The sequence below is a fragment of the Propithecus coquereli genome, unplaced genomic scaffold (assembly GCF_000956105.1).
Source record: "Propithecus coquereli isolate 6110/MARCELLA unplaced genomic scaffold, Pcoq_1.0 Scaffold218, whole genome shotgun sequence".
NCBI lineage: Eukaryota > Metazoa > Chordata > Mammalia > Primates > Indriidae > Propithecus > Propithecus coquereli.
Genome location: NW_012146967.1, coordinates 3,903,819 through 3,919,154, shown reverse-complemented (window position 1 = coordinate 3,919,154; position 15,336 = coordinate 3,903,819). Strand labels below are relative to the sequence as shown.

The 15,336-nt window shown below is 47.5% G+C and overlaps 1 protein-coding gene across 1 annotated transcript in view; it reads left to right on the top strand.

Annotated features, from left to right (window-relative positions):
- The window catches only part of LOC105810673 (glycosyltransferase-like protein LARGE1), a 287,436-nt gene that overhangs the window by 45,334 nt on the left and 226,766 nt on the right, over window positions 1-15,336 (top strand). Inside the window, exon 2 of the mRNA XM_012644703.1 lies at window positions 5,791-5,853. Coding sequence (XP_012500157.1) covers window positions 5,816-5,853 — 38 coding nt within the window. The 5' untranslated portion in view covers window positions 5,791-5,815. The remainder of the gene's footprint in view (window positions 1-5,790; window positions 5,854-15,336) is intronic.

Genomic DNA, 15,336 nt, shown 5'->3' with positions numbered 1-15,336 from the left:
GTCACGCTTCTCCTAGCTGTACCTTCCCTCTGGAGGACGGGCGAATGTGGGTTCCGTGTCAGACTTGGGGTGACGTGCGGAAGAGGAAGCGGGAGGAGTGCTGACCTGCGTTCGAGTGGAAACAGAAGTCAGCAGTGCTTTGTTATAAAAATTCATCCCAATGCCTGCGGCTTTTTGGAAACCATGAACCATCCTAGAGCGGGGCCAGGAGTCCACATTAGGGGCAGAACTGGGTTAAACGTGATCTGGACAGATGCATGGAGAGAAAGTGAGAGAGAGAAGCCCCAAGGATGAGACCACATCAGGAGCACAGTCCACATACGGGCCATGATTGTGCAACCCAGGAATTGCAGGCTGTCTGCGCTTCCTGTTCCGGGAGTAGGAATAGGGAACACATGGCCAGAGGCCTCTGGGGAAAGTCTTGTTCTGTGGGCTTTGATTGGCCAGTTACAGCCATGTGCCTTGTCTTGGTCTTGTCTCAGGAACAAGTCGTGCAAGCTTCCAAAACTAGCCCTGTCCACCTGTCTGTTCATCCATCCACCCATCCAGTATTTAAGTCTTTATTCTGTGCATGGTGAACAGGGCACCATCCCTACCCTCGAGGAGCTCACAGTCTTGCCTGGAGATGTGTGCGTGAGTATGTGATTTTGTATAAGTACCGTTCGCTAACCGATTGCACCACTGAAGCTCCCAGTATGCGATTTTGAAACAGGCAGAGGAAGACTTGGATGCTCAGCACTGCGGGGCCAGCTGCACCTGGTCCACGTAGCACCTGGCCCAGTGAAGCCGGCACTGGTCTCTCTCCTTCTCTACTTCTCTGCTTGTCTTTATACTTGGCTCTGTATTGTGCTTTGGGGTATTTAATTACACTCAGCGTAGCACTTTATTGCATCTTTATGGTAGCCCTCCTGAGAATAGGGGCCTCTGTGTCCTCCCAGGGGTGGGACCCAGCTCAATTGTAGACACTGGTGGGGACTCCAGGATTATTGAGGTAATCGGAGCCCCTTAAACCTGGAGGGCCCTTAACAGTCATCAGTGATCTGAAGGGTCTCCCTGGCCTTCATAGCTCCCAGCTTCCTCCTCTCCGCCTCTCTCAGGGAAGCTCCCTCAGGGTAGGTTCTGCCATGAGCCATTGCCAGGCGGTGCAAGAAGAAAGGGAACCTGCACCTCTCCCTGAAGACAAGTTCACTTTCGCTCATGACACCTCTGCAGGCTTCACGTTCACCTGGACACATGGGAGGCATTAGTTTCGGCAGATTAACAGATGTGGATGCCGCATGTTGACACTGCCTTCAGTTAAAACCATACTAAAATGCGAGCGTGCCCCAGACACTTGGCTACCTTAAAACCCCAGGTTTCTTTTGGTGCCTTCAAGTTCAGGAACCATGATGTACAATCCTTGGAAAATAAAAGCACTCCTGCCTCCCTTTTATTTCAAGTAAAGTTCACTGGAGCTCAGAAGGATTCCCAGAAATGGGGGTGGCACTATTCAGGCATTGTCCTCTGTCCCCCGCCTCCTTCCCCCGTGGTGAGACAGGAGGCCGCTGGGTGAACTGTGAGGGCTGGGACCTGCTGTACCAGCAAAGCAAGTAAAGTCACCAGCATTACTGAGAGCTTCTCTGTGGCAAGTGCTTTTCTCATGTTATTTTATTTTAGTTGTCTCAGTTACCTGATGAGGCTGTATTAATCTCCACGTTAGAAGGGAAGGTAGTGAGGCTTCTGGAGGTGGCACACCCTAGACCAAACAGCGACTGAGTGGTAGAGCTGAGACTCGAACCCCACTCTGTTGGTACCTGTGTTCCTTCCTGTCTGCCACGGTGCTGCGTAGAGAGGTGGGGATGGAGAATCCCTGCTGAGGTTCATATGAAGTCACTTTCTGGAACACATTCCCATGATCCTGGGCAACTTAGTTGACTTCTGTGCCTTGGTTTTTCTCATCTGTAAAATAGGATGATAATATTTTGTAGGATTAATAAGGGTGAAAGCAGATTATTCAGGTAAAGGCTGACATGCAGTAAGTGCTCAGTACGTGTTCTCTCTAATAGGTTTATAGGTATAATAGTAACATTCATCATTAGTGTTATTTTGCCTGTTTTGTATAGCTGGTAACAATTTTGACCATGGACTGCCCCTTCTTTGTTAATAGATTTGTTGTTAATGAAAACACAGCTCTCATCAAAAGAGCTTATATTTTACAGCATCGAGCCCACAAACAGCATCATGCCAGCCCCTGAGGACATGTGACAGAGCTGGGATCTGAACCCGCACTGCCTGTCCTGGGACCCAGGTGTCTGGCTGGCACTGGGCTGCTCCGTTGTGGTCCTGGTGACTGTGCTTGGCAGTCACTGTGTCAGGTAGATCTGCTCTGAGTGAGTTCACCGTCTGGTCGTGGAACCTCAACACTGGACAAGACAAGACTGCAGCGTCATTCAAGGCCAGGAGCCGCCCTGAGGCCACTGCCAGTGATTGCTGCAAACCCCCTTCCTTGGGAAGTTCCTCTGCACTGTTCATGACGTTGTTTGGGTGTCACCTCCCAGCAAAGCCTTCCCGGATGATGTGTGCCCCTGCACCGTGGGCGCCCAGGCAGAGCGAGCAGAGTCTTCCTCTGCTACTGTGCGCTTTGTGCGAGCTTCTGCTGCAGCTTTTTCCATGATGTGTTCTTCTTGGGGGTCTCTGTGGCTCTTCTCCTTCCCTTGCTATGAGCTCTTGAGGACAGAGGACTGTGTCTGCGTTAGAAACTGCTGGTTCTCACTCACATCCAGTCCTCTTCTTCTGGGGGCACAGGAATGTTACCCTTCCTTGCCCCTTTGTATGGCCACGTGGCTCATTCTGGCTGAAGAGTGGTGAGCAGAAGTGAGTTACATAATCCCAGCTAGACCGTTTATTTGCTGGTGCAAGAGCTGGCGGGGCTGGAGCGAAGTGCTGGGGGGCAGATCTGGGCGTGCCACCAAATGTGAGGTAGGAGAGGTCTTCAGATTTGACAACTGGGGATCTTAACTGCATTATCGAGAGGCCGGGCATGTCAGCACGTCCATTCTGCAGGTGAGGAGCCCGAGGCTTAGCAAGGTTAATCGCTTGTCCAAGGGATCCAAGGCTGGTCTGACTTGTTCTATGACCTCATGCTGCTGTTCGCTGTTCCTGACTTCTTGTGTTGTTGCTGTTGATGTAGGCGAAGGGAGTGTATGTGCTGGTGGGTGAGCAGTGGGCGTGGGGGAACAGCCAGCAGAGTTGCAGGGCTTGGTCTCTTTTGTGGAGCAGGTGTTAGCGAAGGTTGACATCCTCAGCCCAGGTGGTGGCTGCGCTCAGCCATCAGGTTAACAGAGGGAGATATGAGTTAGCTGTTATCTCCTTGCAGATGTCGGTTTCCCTTTAACGCCTGGCTTTGTTGAGAATACCAAGACGGGGCCGTGCTTACTGACCTTTTCCTCGATGCACAGATGGGAATAAGGAGGGTGGAAGGAAAGGAGGAAACAGGAGAGGGATCCGAGGCAGAGGCTGCCTGAGAGGCTTTGGAACCTTGCCTGCCCTGAGAGTTCAGGGTGCAGGTTCTCTAGAGAGAGCGTCCAGGAGTGCAGGCCTCACACTCAGGGCCCTTGCTGAGGGTGCGTGGATACGAGCGTGTGGGTCACGGCCACGGCAGTGGTGCGGCAGGTCTGCAGAGATGCCTCGGGCTGGCAGGGCCTCACAGGGTCCCCAGTGCAGGCTGTGTATTGCAGGTGGATGTATCATCTCGGCTGTTGCTGGAGCTGTGGCCTGGCCCAAGGAGGGTCAGGACACTGGCCTGGTGATCTGGATTGTTGGTGTTGTCCCCATTTTGCCCTGGTGATACCACTGAGGTCCGGTTAGTGTGGACCAAGCACTTTCCTAAGTGTGGGCCACACCTGCATCCTCAGAAGGGCCCTCTCTGAGGTGTGATTCCACATCCTAAGTTGCTGGAGAGGTTGGGTAACTTTCTTTAGGCCTTCCTTTCTGTTTAGTAGAGAAACCGGTTTTGAACCAGGATATGGTGAGTTCCTGACTGCTAGAATTACTCCTCCAGGCACTTAACTTCTCTGGCCACAGCTTTATTTCTTCATTTGAAAATGAAGACAGTGGAAGAAACAAACATCTCTTTGAGCACTTACCGTGTGCCAGGTCCTGTGTTTAGATTGTGCAGGATACCTTATCTAAATCTTGTTTCGAGCCTTGGCATTAGGTATCATTTTCATGATTTAAAAAATAAGAAAAAACATTTTTAATTGTAAAATACACATAACGTAAGATTCACCATCTCAGCCATCGTTCAGTGCACAGTCCGGCAGTGTTAAGTGCATTCATGTTGTGCGGCTGATCTCCAGCGCTCTTTTGATCTTGCGAAACTGGAACTCTGCACCCCTTAAACAATGACCGTTCCCTCCTCCCCAGCCCCTGGCAGCCAGCATTCTCTATGGATTGGACCACTCTAGGTGCCTCATATGAGTGGAATCATATTTGTTCTTTTGTGACTGGCTTGTTTCACGTACCGTGATGTCCTCCAGGTTCATCCACGATGTAACGTGACGGTATTTCCTCCCTTTTTAAAGCTGAGTAGCATTCGATTGTACGCGTACACCACCCAGCACACCTGTTTGTTCATTCGTCTGTGGATGGGCATGTCTTCGCTGAACCATCCATGACAGGTTGCTTCCACCTTTTGCCCATTTTGTTGATTCTATTAATCAGTCGAGCACAAGGTCACAGCTGGATTTAAACCCGAGTTTCTGTTTGATACTCAACTTCTGACTTCTTTTTACTTCTAAGGTTCCTCTAGCTCTAGGAGAAGAATTTTATGTTAATGTGGCCTTTATTAAGCCTGAGACTGCTTTGGACCCATTGAACAGGCACCTTTTTCTGAGTCCCCGCTCAGACAGCGCTTCTCCCAGTGCTCGCGGGGACCCAGTTTATGCCACCAGAGGCCGCAGTGTGAGGTGAAGCCCTTTTGTTTGTGTCCCGTTGGTACCTGTTATTTTTCCAAAGTGTACTTTCTTTATTTACGGCATCTACTTCCAAAGCTCCTGTCTTTGTTTTCGTATTTTAAAAATGACTATCTTGAGATGCCTTTCCAAAATTAGCAAGTACAGCAATACTTATTGTCATGATAGGTTTGAGTTTGCGAGGTTAGCTCCCTTGGGGCCAGTCAGTTTTTCTCAAGCCCAGGTCCTGATAAGTGGATAGCAGTGATGGGTTTTATGGTGTCAAAGGTGAGATCTCTTGTGTGAGATGCCAGAGATTCTGTCTGATTCAATCGATGATCATTTTCTATTTAAGCATTTTGTTTATCTAGGAGAGCATTAATTACTAATTGCTAACATTTACCTATAAATAACTCTAAGAACAATTTCAATAAGTATTTCCTTAGTGCTTTTCCTAGGAAACTTACTGCAGTCGAACACATGATTTAGCTATATCTTTTTCTGACTGCATCATTTCTTAGAGTTGAACGTCTACCGGGAATATTCATTGCCCACATCTTTTGAATTCTGGGCTTTTGGGGCTTCCACGCCAGTTAGGTATCAAAAGCTCATAATGGATTTTCTCCTGCCCTTGAGGAGAATCTATTCCTTTTGGCTTCCAGCTTAGAATAAAAGAGGCACATGAGCTCCCAGAGGCTGCCGCGCTGTCTGCCCCATGAACCTTGACTTCAAGTTGTTATTTTAGCTTTTTCTGCTTGCTTTTGGCAAAACAAAAGTTGAGGGAAGGGGGATAAAAAAAGATAATGACAGATGCGCTCATCTGACAGCTAACCTTAAAGGAGCCTTGTCTGTTTTTCAGAACCTACATTAAGAAACACATTCAGATGCGTCAGCCATTTGTAGAGCGCCTGTCGTGTGCCAGGTAAGACGTGAAGCATTTTCAAAGCTTTGCATTAAATACTCACAGAAACCTTTGCCAGTTGCCATTTTTTATCTGGGCGATCGCGCTGAAGTAACTTGCCTAACACAGCTCAAAGGAGAAGCCCCAGCCTAGGGCTGGCACCTTCCTCCTCTAAGTTTAGGGGTCTGTTGTGGTTCTTCCAACGAAAGAGTTATGGTGGTTTCTTCCTGGGACCTGGAAATGGTTTCTGATTTGGAGTTCTGGTGCGATTTTCTCTCTGTCGTGTTCTCTTTGCCGGTGATCAGTAGACCTCTCTGTTTGTGACTCTTAGTAGCTGGGGAAACCTGGAGGCTTCATTTCAGCCTCTTAATTTGGACCTCACTGAGGCTCCGAGGGGGAAGTGGCTGCTTAGTCCCGCCACCCAGCTTGTTCTGTAGGAATGGTTCCAGCCCTCTTCCGTGGAGGGCTGTGTGGCTGTCTGGGTGGAGGACATTTCCAGGGGAGGCCACCTGGGAGCCGGTCTAGATGGAGTAGCGATTCAGCACTCTGGTTGGACTCTGCACATGAGCACCCTGGGATGTTTTCAGTGGCAGTCTGGCATAAGCTCTCTTCCACTGCCCTTCACCCCTGTGCCCCTCTTCTGAGGTCGGAGGCCATTTTTTGTGCATGTTCATCACCCAGGTGCCAGCACAGGGCTGGGTGCCCGGGAGGCCTACAGTAGGCAGCGCTGAAATGCGAATGCGTCTCAGAATGCCCAGACTCGATCCCGACTCCATCATTGACTATTTGTGTTCTTTTAGCCTTTTATGCTTCAGTTTCCTTGTCTGAAAAAAGGGGTGAGGGAGGGGATGACAGTCATCCCCCATGGTGTCATGGCAAGGACTCAGTGGGCAGAAATGTGTCACGAGGGCAGATATTTTTGTTTCATTCACTATTGTATCCTGAGGTTGGTGCTCAATAACTGTTCATTGAATGGCTGAGTAAGTGAGAAACCCCCTCTCTAAGACTCATTTGTCCCACTTTGAAAAATAAGAGGATGGTGGTAACCTGTGGTTCTTGTGGTGGGACGGCTGCTGAGGGATTCCTTGGGGGCCTTTCCCAAAAGCACAGGGAGGACCAAGCCCTGCCCCTGACGTTCTGACTCCTGCCATCTTGATTGGAGCTTGGCGCATGCATTCTGAAAACCAGGGCTCAGGGGATCATGGAGCACAGCCTTGAGGAACGATTGGCCCTTTGTCCTCTCAGGCCTGTGGCCTGATTCCTTCTGTGTTGGGCAGGTGGGGGGCAGATGGTTAGGATCCTCTCAGTTTCCTACTTCACCGCCCCACCGGTTCTTCAAGGCCCAGCTTATACACCACCTTCTCCAGAAAGACTCCCCGAGCCTCCTAGGCTAGAAAGTGCCCCTCTCTCCTGAGTGTCCTGTGGCCCTGAGTTTTGGCTCCTGCAATATCCCAGTCAGGGTATGGTAGAGGGTGTGTTCAACATGGTACCCCCATGGCACGGTCCTCGGGCTCTTATATCTGGTTGATGTGTTGTATATATTTAAATATGTCACCCATGAATTTATGAATCACTATTTCCAAAGCTAACTTCCTTGGTTTTATAAGTAGCAACTGCTTCCCCCAAGATTCCTTCTGTTCTTATTCAGACCAGTAACACTGGACGTCTTTGTTAGATTGGATTTTTTTTTTTTTTTAAATAAACCAGAGACACTTGGGGAGAAAAAAGTGATTTACTCTTCCTTTGTAATTAGCCTCGATGATGAGACGATCTTTTCCATTATGTTTTATTTTTACTTTCCTGGAACTTATCAAGTGGCCTCTTTTCTATGAAGGTTACCCTTCAAGTGAGTAAGGGAGCTTGATTAGAGCACTGGGGGATTTATTTTGTATTTTTAAAAAATCAGACTCATGATGGAGAGGGCTGATGTGAGCAGATGGGGAAAGGTCAACCCTGCAGCTATAAAAAGGGGCCTCAGAGCTGAGAAACTGAAACTGATGCTCCCAGGAAGGACAAGTTTTTTTTGTTTTTTTTTTTTTTTTTTTTGGCTGTCAACTGCTAGAGTAATTAATAGTCACTTTTATTTTAGAATTTGCTTTATATTTCAGAAAGCTTCCTGAACCATCCTTCATGGCTTGTCTTCTGTGCCCAGGACAAGGTCCTGTATTTTATTTTATTTTTAAAGCACGTTGATAATCGCATCCATCAACTCTGACTTTGCAGTATGCTGGGTACTTGAAGGTGATACTCATTTTATGTTATGTTTTTGGTATAAATAGAGTTTGGGGTCAGTTCTAGAGTACCTTGGTAGACTTCTTAATCCCCAAGAGGCAGCTTATCTTGTTTGGCATCTGAAAGGACGGCCCTAGGTCTGGGCATCTGGCCCGAAGCGGCCTGCCCAGGAAGGATTCAGCTGGGCCCTGCTGAGAACAGTTTCACTTTCACACTTGCTTTCTCTTGTCCACAGCTGAACCAAGAGGTGTTCTCGGGGATCCCTAGTGTGTTGAGAGCAAAGAACAGAAGGAAGAGCATGCATCCTTCTCTCCATCCATCCATCCAGTGAATATTTATTCAGGGCTTGCCCTGAGGCAGGTTCTGAGAATGCGGCAAAAGGGCAAACAGACGCTGTCCCGTCCTCATGGCTGGCTTTTGGCACTAAGCTCTTTCCAACTCAGCACACGTGGGAAAGGAACTGGTACTTTTTTAGGTCCTTGCTATCCTAGGAATATGTAGGCATACTTATTTAAGTCTTGCAACTCTTTGTAAAGTAGGTATTACTAGGGGTTTATATACTATTAATACATATAAACATCATACTGGTATGGTTGTATTTTGCATAACAGTTAAAGCTATGAAATTATGCAGCCCTGGTTTGAAAATAAGCTCTGCCTTTTACCATTTATGGGATGTTGCATAAGGGACTTAAATGTTCACGGCCTGATGTTCCTCTCTGTGGAACGAGGCTAATGGCTAGACCTCTTGGGAGGTTACCGCTTAGCAGGTCGGTATGGATACACAAACATTGTAAACCTGTGTGTGGTGGGAAAGTTCTTTCTGGTTTCAGAGTTCACACTTCTGCCCACGTGTCTGGAGTTGCTTCAGGATTCAGTCCTGCACAGAGAGGCCTTATATCCAGGTCCTTCTAGGAAAGGAAGCTTGTGGCAGGGAAACTGGAGACCCCCGTTCTACCTGGTTCTGCTATGGATCGGATCCTACAGTCTTGGACAAGTTCCTCAACCTCTCCGAGCCTTAGCTGTCTCGTTTCTGAAATGAGACAGTGGTGCATCTCCTTGGATGGCTTTGTTCCGGCCACCCTCTTCATTTCCATCAAGACTTTAAATTTCTCATGGTGGAGGGCTCGCCTGGCCACCTCACTTATCACTGCCACCCTCGCCTGGCACTCCCAGTGCCCTGTACCTCCTCCGCTTTTTCTTTATTTCCATAGCACTTATCACCGTCTAACAGAGTGTACGATTTAGTCTTTTATTTATTATGTTTGTTTTTTGTAAACATAAGGCGAATGTTACCTTCACTGGAATGTAACCTCATTAAGGGATAGGATCTTTTTTTTATCTTGTACCCAGACCTCCTTGAATTGCCAGACACAAACAGGTATGAGGAATGAGTGAACAAGTTACTGAGGAAAAATAAAAAAACAGCCCAGCAGCTTAGAGCTGGCAGCTCGGATAGCTAGGCCTGGCGCTCTCTTTTTGATAATAAATGGTCTCACTGAATACTGACGTGGGGCAGGGTCACTCTATATTGGTGATAGAACAAGACAAAAACAAGACCATTTCATAATCAACCCTGAGCACAGATAAAAACAAGAACACTGCAATCCACCAGAACGACCGCATATTCCCTGCTCTCAGCTCACACACATGACTGTTTCTTTACCAGTGACAGCTTTAGCCCTGCCCTGTTCCTCTTGCTTCTCAGATAAAACTTAAGAAGATACCTGGTCATAGAATTTCTGCTCTGTGACAGCACCCAGTCCAGAGAAAAACTACACTTCCTTGAACCCCTCCCCACGCCCCCCAAATCACTGAACACAGTCCAGATGTCTAACAGGCTCCTCCTGACATCCTCTCACTGAGACATCTATGGTTCTCGTGGTAGAGCATCCCCCTTGCTGCAGTGAGCCAATAAACCCAACTTTGTGTGACTACAGGTGTGTTCCTGGTAGTCTTTGGAGCCTGCGGCATTGTCTCACGGTGAAGAAAGCTTTGTAACAGGCATCACTGTGGAAATGTGCAGGTTATTATTATTAGCTGAATGATATTGGACAGACGTGTACACAGTTTAATTGGGGAGCAAAGCCATACATACCCTTGGTGGTTGTTGAAACAAACATGGATGTGATAGAGGACAAAAATGCAAGATTCGGGGTCTCTGAGCCTCGGGATGTGGAAGTCAGGGAAGGAGAAAGCCTCGCAGGCTGGGTGGTGAGAGGAGAAGGTGGGACTGGCAGAGACACGGGGGTCTTGAGGACAGCGCTGGTTTTGGAGTCAAGAGACCCAAGGTCTTATCCAGGTTTTATGACATAGGAGCTCTTAACAACTCCAATTGTTAGATTTTTAATATGTAAAAAAGGTCAATGATCGCTCCTCCCTAGCTCACATAGTAGTTACCTTATGTGAAAACACCTCAGAAACAGTCCCGTGCTGTAAAAGTGTAAGGCCTTGCTCCACTCGTGGAGAGAAGAAAACAATGTGCTGTTTCAAGGCATTTCACCCATAAGCCAGGTGCTAAATGATCCCTCTCTGTCTTCTACCACCCAAACTTTAGAAAGGAGTGTTGCCATAGGAACCTTGTCGTTATCATTCAGCAGGTGTAGACTTGCTCAGGGGGTATATTTTTTAGAGACCTTTTAGGTTACTTGCAGAGTCTCGGGAGCAGGAGTGTGGTGGGGGGCGCCTACGAGAGGCAGGGGTGAATTATAATAAGGAGGGGGGCCAGGAGGACCCCCCACCAACCAGGTGAGGGGCCCAGGATCCAGCTGCTGCCTTTATACCATCTACCCTATCCTCCCACTCTGAGTCAGACTTAGTTGTTAAAGGATTCAAATTGGAAAATGTATTAGCCAGATTATCCATCCAAATGAGGTTATAAAATCTACCTGTATGAAAGGGGGGAAGATTTCCTCCTGTGGAATTTCAGGTCCTAATAATAATAACAGTAATAACGATAATACCACTATCTGTCATTTCTTGGCTGTCTGATACATGCAGGACGCTGTACTCAGCATTTGTGTGCGGTACCTCATTTGTTGTCCTTGCAACAAATTCGTCGTCATCCCTCTTTGCAAATGAGGTGGCAGAGACATAGAGTCTGAATTACTCACCCACGGTCACCAACCAGCCCATCTCCCAGCCCAGACCTGAACTAGGTCCTTCTGACCTCAAGTGGGGACGTCTTAAGACCCTGTTCCTTGGATTCCTTGCACACGATCCCAGGATATGAGAGCTGTTGTCTGGGACACCCATCTTTTGGATGGGAAATGAAGGTTGGAAGAGGCGAAGTCCCTGGTTGAAGGCCACAGTGGTGGGGTCTGAGTCAGGGCTTGGATCTTCTGATCCTTAGTCCAGAGACTTAACATGACTTTTCTCCCAATGGATTTAAATGTGTGTGACTGTGGTTGGTGGCGGTTTCTCCGACAGACATATGGTCCTCTTTTGACTTTTTTTGACCAGGACTTCAGGCTACAGAGCCTGACCTCCTGGGTGCCTGTCATACCTCTGCCTCTTACCAGCCATGTGACCCTGGACTTGTTACTTAATCTCTTTGTGCCTTCTTGCTTCCTCATGTGGAAAATGTACCTGCAGCACAGTGTTGTAGTAAGAACTAGAGGAATTAATATATTTAAGACTCAGCCTGGTGCTTCGCCTAGGCAGTACATATCGGTAAGTGCTACCTGTTAATAATGTGTTCCATCCCTTGTTTGAAGGTTGTGGTCCTCATTTGAGTCTGTTCCAGTACGCTGGACTCCTGCCCTCGCCCCCCAGGACTTGTATTCTCCAGGATACATGGACGCTGGTGAAGTTATGGTGAATTTGGTGGGGTGCCGGGAGGTGGGGTGGAGAGGTACTGCTTCTCCACCCCAGAGAATTTGCTTCCCAGTTACAAACAGAATCTGCTTACGAAATACAAACCACATTTGCTTACCAAGCCCAGCCATGTGGTTGAGATGTTCTGTGAAGTGGGCCTGTGTGTCTGTTTGGCCTGGAGTTGAGGGGTAGGTTTATTTTTATGCAGTGTCTCATCCTGGGGTGATTCAGGGAGGCAAAGACGTTGCTAGTGATGGGACTGATGACATACCATTGTCCCTAGACCAGAAGTGACACAAGGAGATAGAGGTTACATCCTGCTCATCTTTCTGTGCGTGGTCCCTGAGACAGAGCAGGTGTCTGCCCAGAGAATGGACCACAAACTGTCCTCAGTGATAGGAGCAGATGAAGAACATGGAAGCAGAGGGACTCAGCGGGTGGTGTGGAGTGACGGAGAAAGGAATTTGCCTTCGTTGTGCGGTTAGCCTTTTTCATCCTTCTAGAAGTTCTAGGAAGTAGTGAACATGGTCCTCTAATTCAGAGCCAGAAGAGGCGTCTCAAAAGAGTTCTTTGCCCAGGGCTAGTGAGGGATGCTTTAAAGCCACTCTGGGATGAAAGGAAGGGACTTGTCTTGAGTAATTAACTGAATACCAGTTTATTCAGAATGAGGGGTCTTTAACTGAGGGGCAGACATGCCTTTGGTGAAACTACCAGGATTTTCCGGCCTAGTTCCTGGCAGCGTGCAAGGAGTGTGGGGCATCTTTGTCTCAGCGTAGCTTTAGGAATAGGCCCCTTCGTTTTTTTGGCAAAGGCAGAATTTGAGTCAAGCAGGGTGGGCTCCTGGCGTGGGGGCAGGTCATAGTGGGTGTCTTCCCTGCTTTTCATTAATGGTGGAGGGAATGACTTCTACTCAGAGTAGTTCCAGGGCCAGTGGGGGCGGGTGGGGAGAGGGGTAGAAGTGCTGGCTGAGAGCTCTTCACTCCTGCCCTTGCCACCCTGCTGCCTCCTTGGGCCTCTGAGCCTGGTTTAAAAACCACTCACCTGCTGTCTAGTTCTCATCCTGCTACACGGTGCACACTACCCGTAACTTGGTGGTGAAGAATATTGGGGTGGCTGAGATACGCTGGGTGGGAGCTTTTCAGTTAGTCTTTTCCTGATCAACACTTACTTGTCTCTATTCCGAGCTTTTACAGCAGAGGACTGCATCAGCCACATCATTCTAGTAATGCGAAAAAAAAAAAAAAACACCAAACCTACCGAGGACTTAAAAACGTTGGCTGCTTTAGTTTTGACGGCTCCTGTCTCTGGCTTCTTCCGCGGAGCTATGAATTGACTATAGGGAGTCTCCCCTTTTTACACAGTGAACTCCTGGTCCTGAAGCAGAATGGCCACATTGATCGTTTTGGGGTCCTTACGACTCGGGCAACACTGAAATAGGCTGTCAGTTTAGTACCCAGCAGTTAGCATTCATGGGGGTGGCAGGAATTGCTGGTTTGGTTTTTGATCGGGGGCTGTGGCTTATACTTAAGCTATTTGGAGGGAGGAGAAAACTGACGATGATGAATGAGCGCGTTAAGGCGGTAAAAGATGGAGCCATGCTGGGTCTTAGGCAGTTGTTTAAAAAAACAAGATAGAATGTGAAATGGTGAAAACCAGGCATTGTTTGGCTTTTCCTAGTTTATAATGTGAGGAGAAAGGTGTTTGGGATTTTCAGGAGACTTGAGTGTATCTCCTGGTACACCAGGTGGAGGGGTTGTGCGGGTGTTCGTCCTATACCACTGCTCGAAGCTGATTGGTTTGATAGTACTGCTTATTTAGGCAGCAACTGTTTCTCATTCACCTGCTACGTATAAAGCTCTATTCTGGACAGATGCCTCCTGAATTGTCAGAATTTAAACTATATGCAATATTGTTAACGTGTGAGGCATATCTTATGGCATTCTGATTTTTTTTTTTAAATTAGCAATCTCATGTTGTCAATGAAAAGTTTTATAACAACAGAGTTTACTGCAACTGGGGTAAAAATAGGAAGGTATAACTTTATCTATTTGTATATACACAAAATGTTTTGGAAGGTGGATGAGAAGCTGAAAAATAATTGTTCTAATAAAGAAAGCATTAATCAAGGGCTGCCAGCATCACCAAAGAGAAACAACCAGATGTTATGTGCCTACTGATGGGACTTGGATCTGCTCAGGACCCCAGATCCAGCTATGAAATCACAGGAAGTATGGAGGCCAGAGGCACCTGTTAAATGACAAACAGAAAGGCAGTCATCAAGGGTCAGGCAGTGGAAAACTCTGTCGAAAAACAACTCCACTCTTCAAGTAAATTGCAAGGGGGAAAAACGATGGAGACAGTGGCCTGCACAGGTCGGATGGTGTTAAGGAATTAATGTTATTTTTTTTTCTTGGTGTGGTAATGAAATTGAGATTTAGTTTTGCAAAATCTTTATCTAAAAGGCAAAGATTTTAAAGTATTTATGACCAAGATGATAGTATAATCAGGGATTTGCTTCAAAATATTTGGTGGGGTTGGCGGCTAAAGGGAATGGGTGGGGCAGAGATGAAACAAGATTGGCTGTGACGTGATAATTGTTGACAGTGGGTCATGGATATATAGGACTCTCTTCTTTTGAATGTGTTTTAACATTTTTCATAGTAAGATTTTAAAATAACGATCTAGCCTATTTCTTAGCCACTCTCTACAGGTAGGCATTGTAAGGGCCATTATAAGTAACGTCCGGAAGTGTTTCAACTTGGTGTGATATTAGAACGATGGTCTAGTTCCCTAAGGCCATGCCCTAAACCTCCAGGGTTCTGAATTTCCCAGGGGCTGGGGAGGTGAGGGAGAGAGACCCAGGTAGGTGGGACTTCAGAATCCGGCAGGTACACTTGAATCACAGCCAGTTCACCTGTTTGTTTTAGATCTTGGAGTTTCCCCATAAGATTTTGTTTGGGACAAAAAAGGAGGTTTGCTGTTCAAAAAAAGTTTGGAAACCACCCTCTTATTTTATAAACAAGTAAAACTAAAGCCCACAGAGGGAAGATGATGTATTTAAGTTCATACGGCAGGCACATTGCCAACTCCCAGACCCCTGGCGTCTGTTCTTTGTACTACTCCGTCGTGCTCATCCCCAAATCACTACTTTTGCACAGGGCTCCCGAGGAAGGTAGATCACCTGCTTTCTGGTTTCCAGTGCTACCTCATCCCCTAAGTGGAAGCTGTGCCGAAATCATTTTCTTCAAAGCGCCCAGGGGAGAGCCCCATTGGAGCTGCACTGGCTGCGCTCTGCAAGCTCCCTGCTTGCTCTTCTGCTGAACTCCTGGCTGAGCACCTGTGCCAGGGAGTGTTGTAGCAGGACGAAGACATTGAATTTGGGAACCTAACAGTCTCGTTGTTACTCTTCCTGGGCTGGAAAGCCTGTATATTGAACATTTAATCATTTTTAATGCTT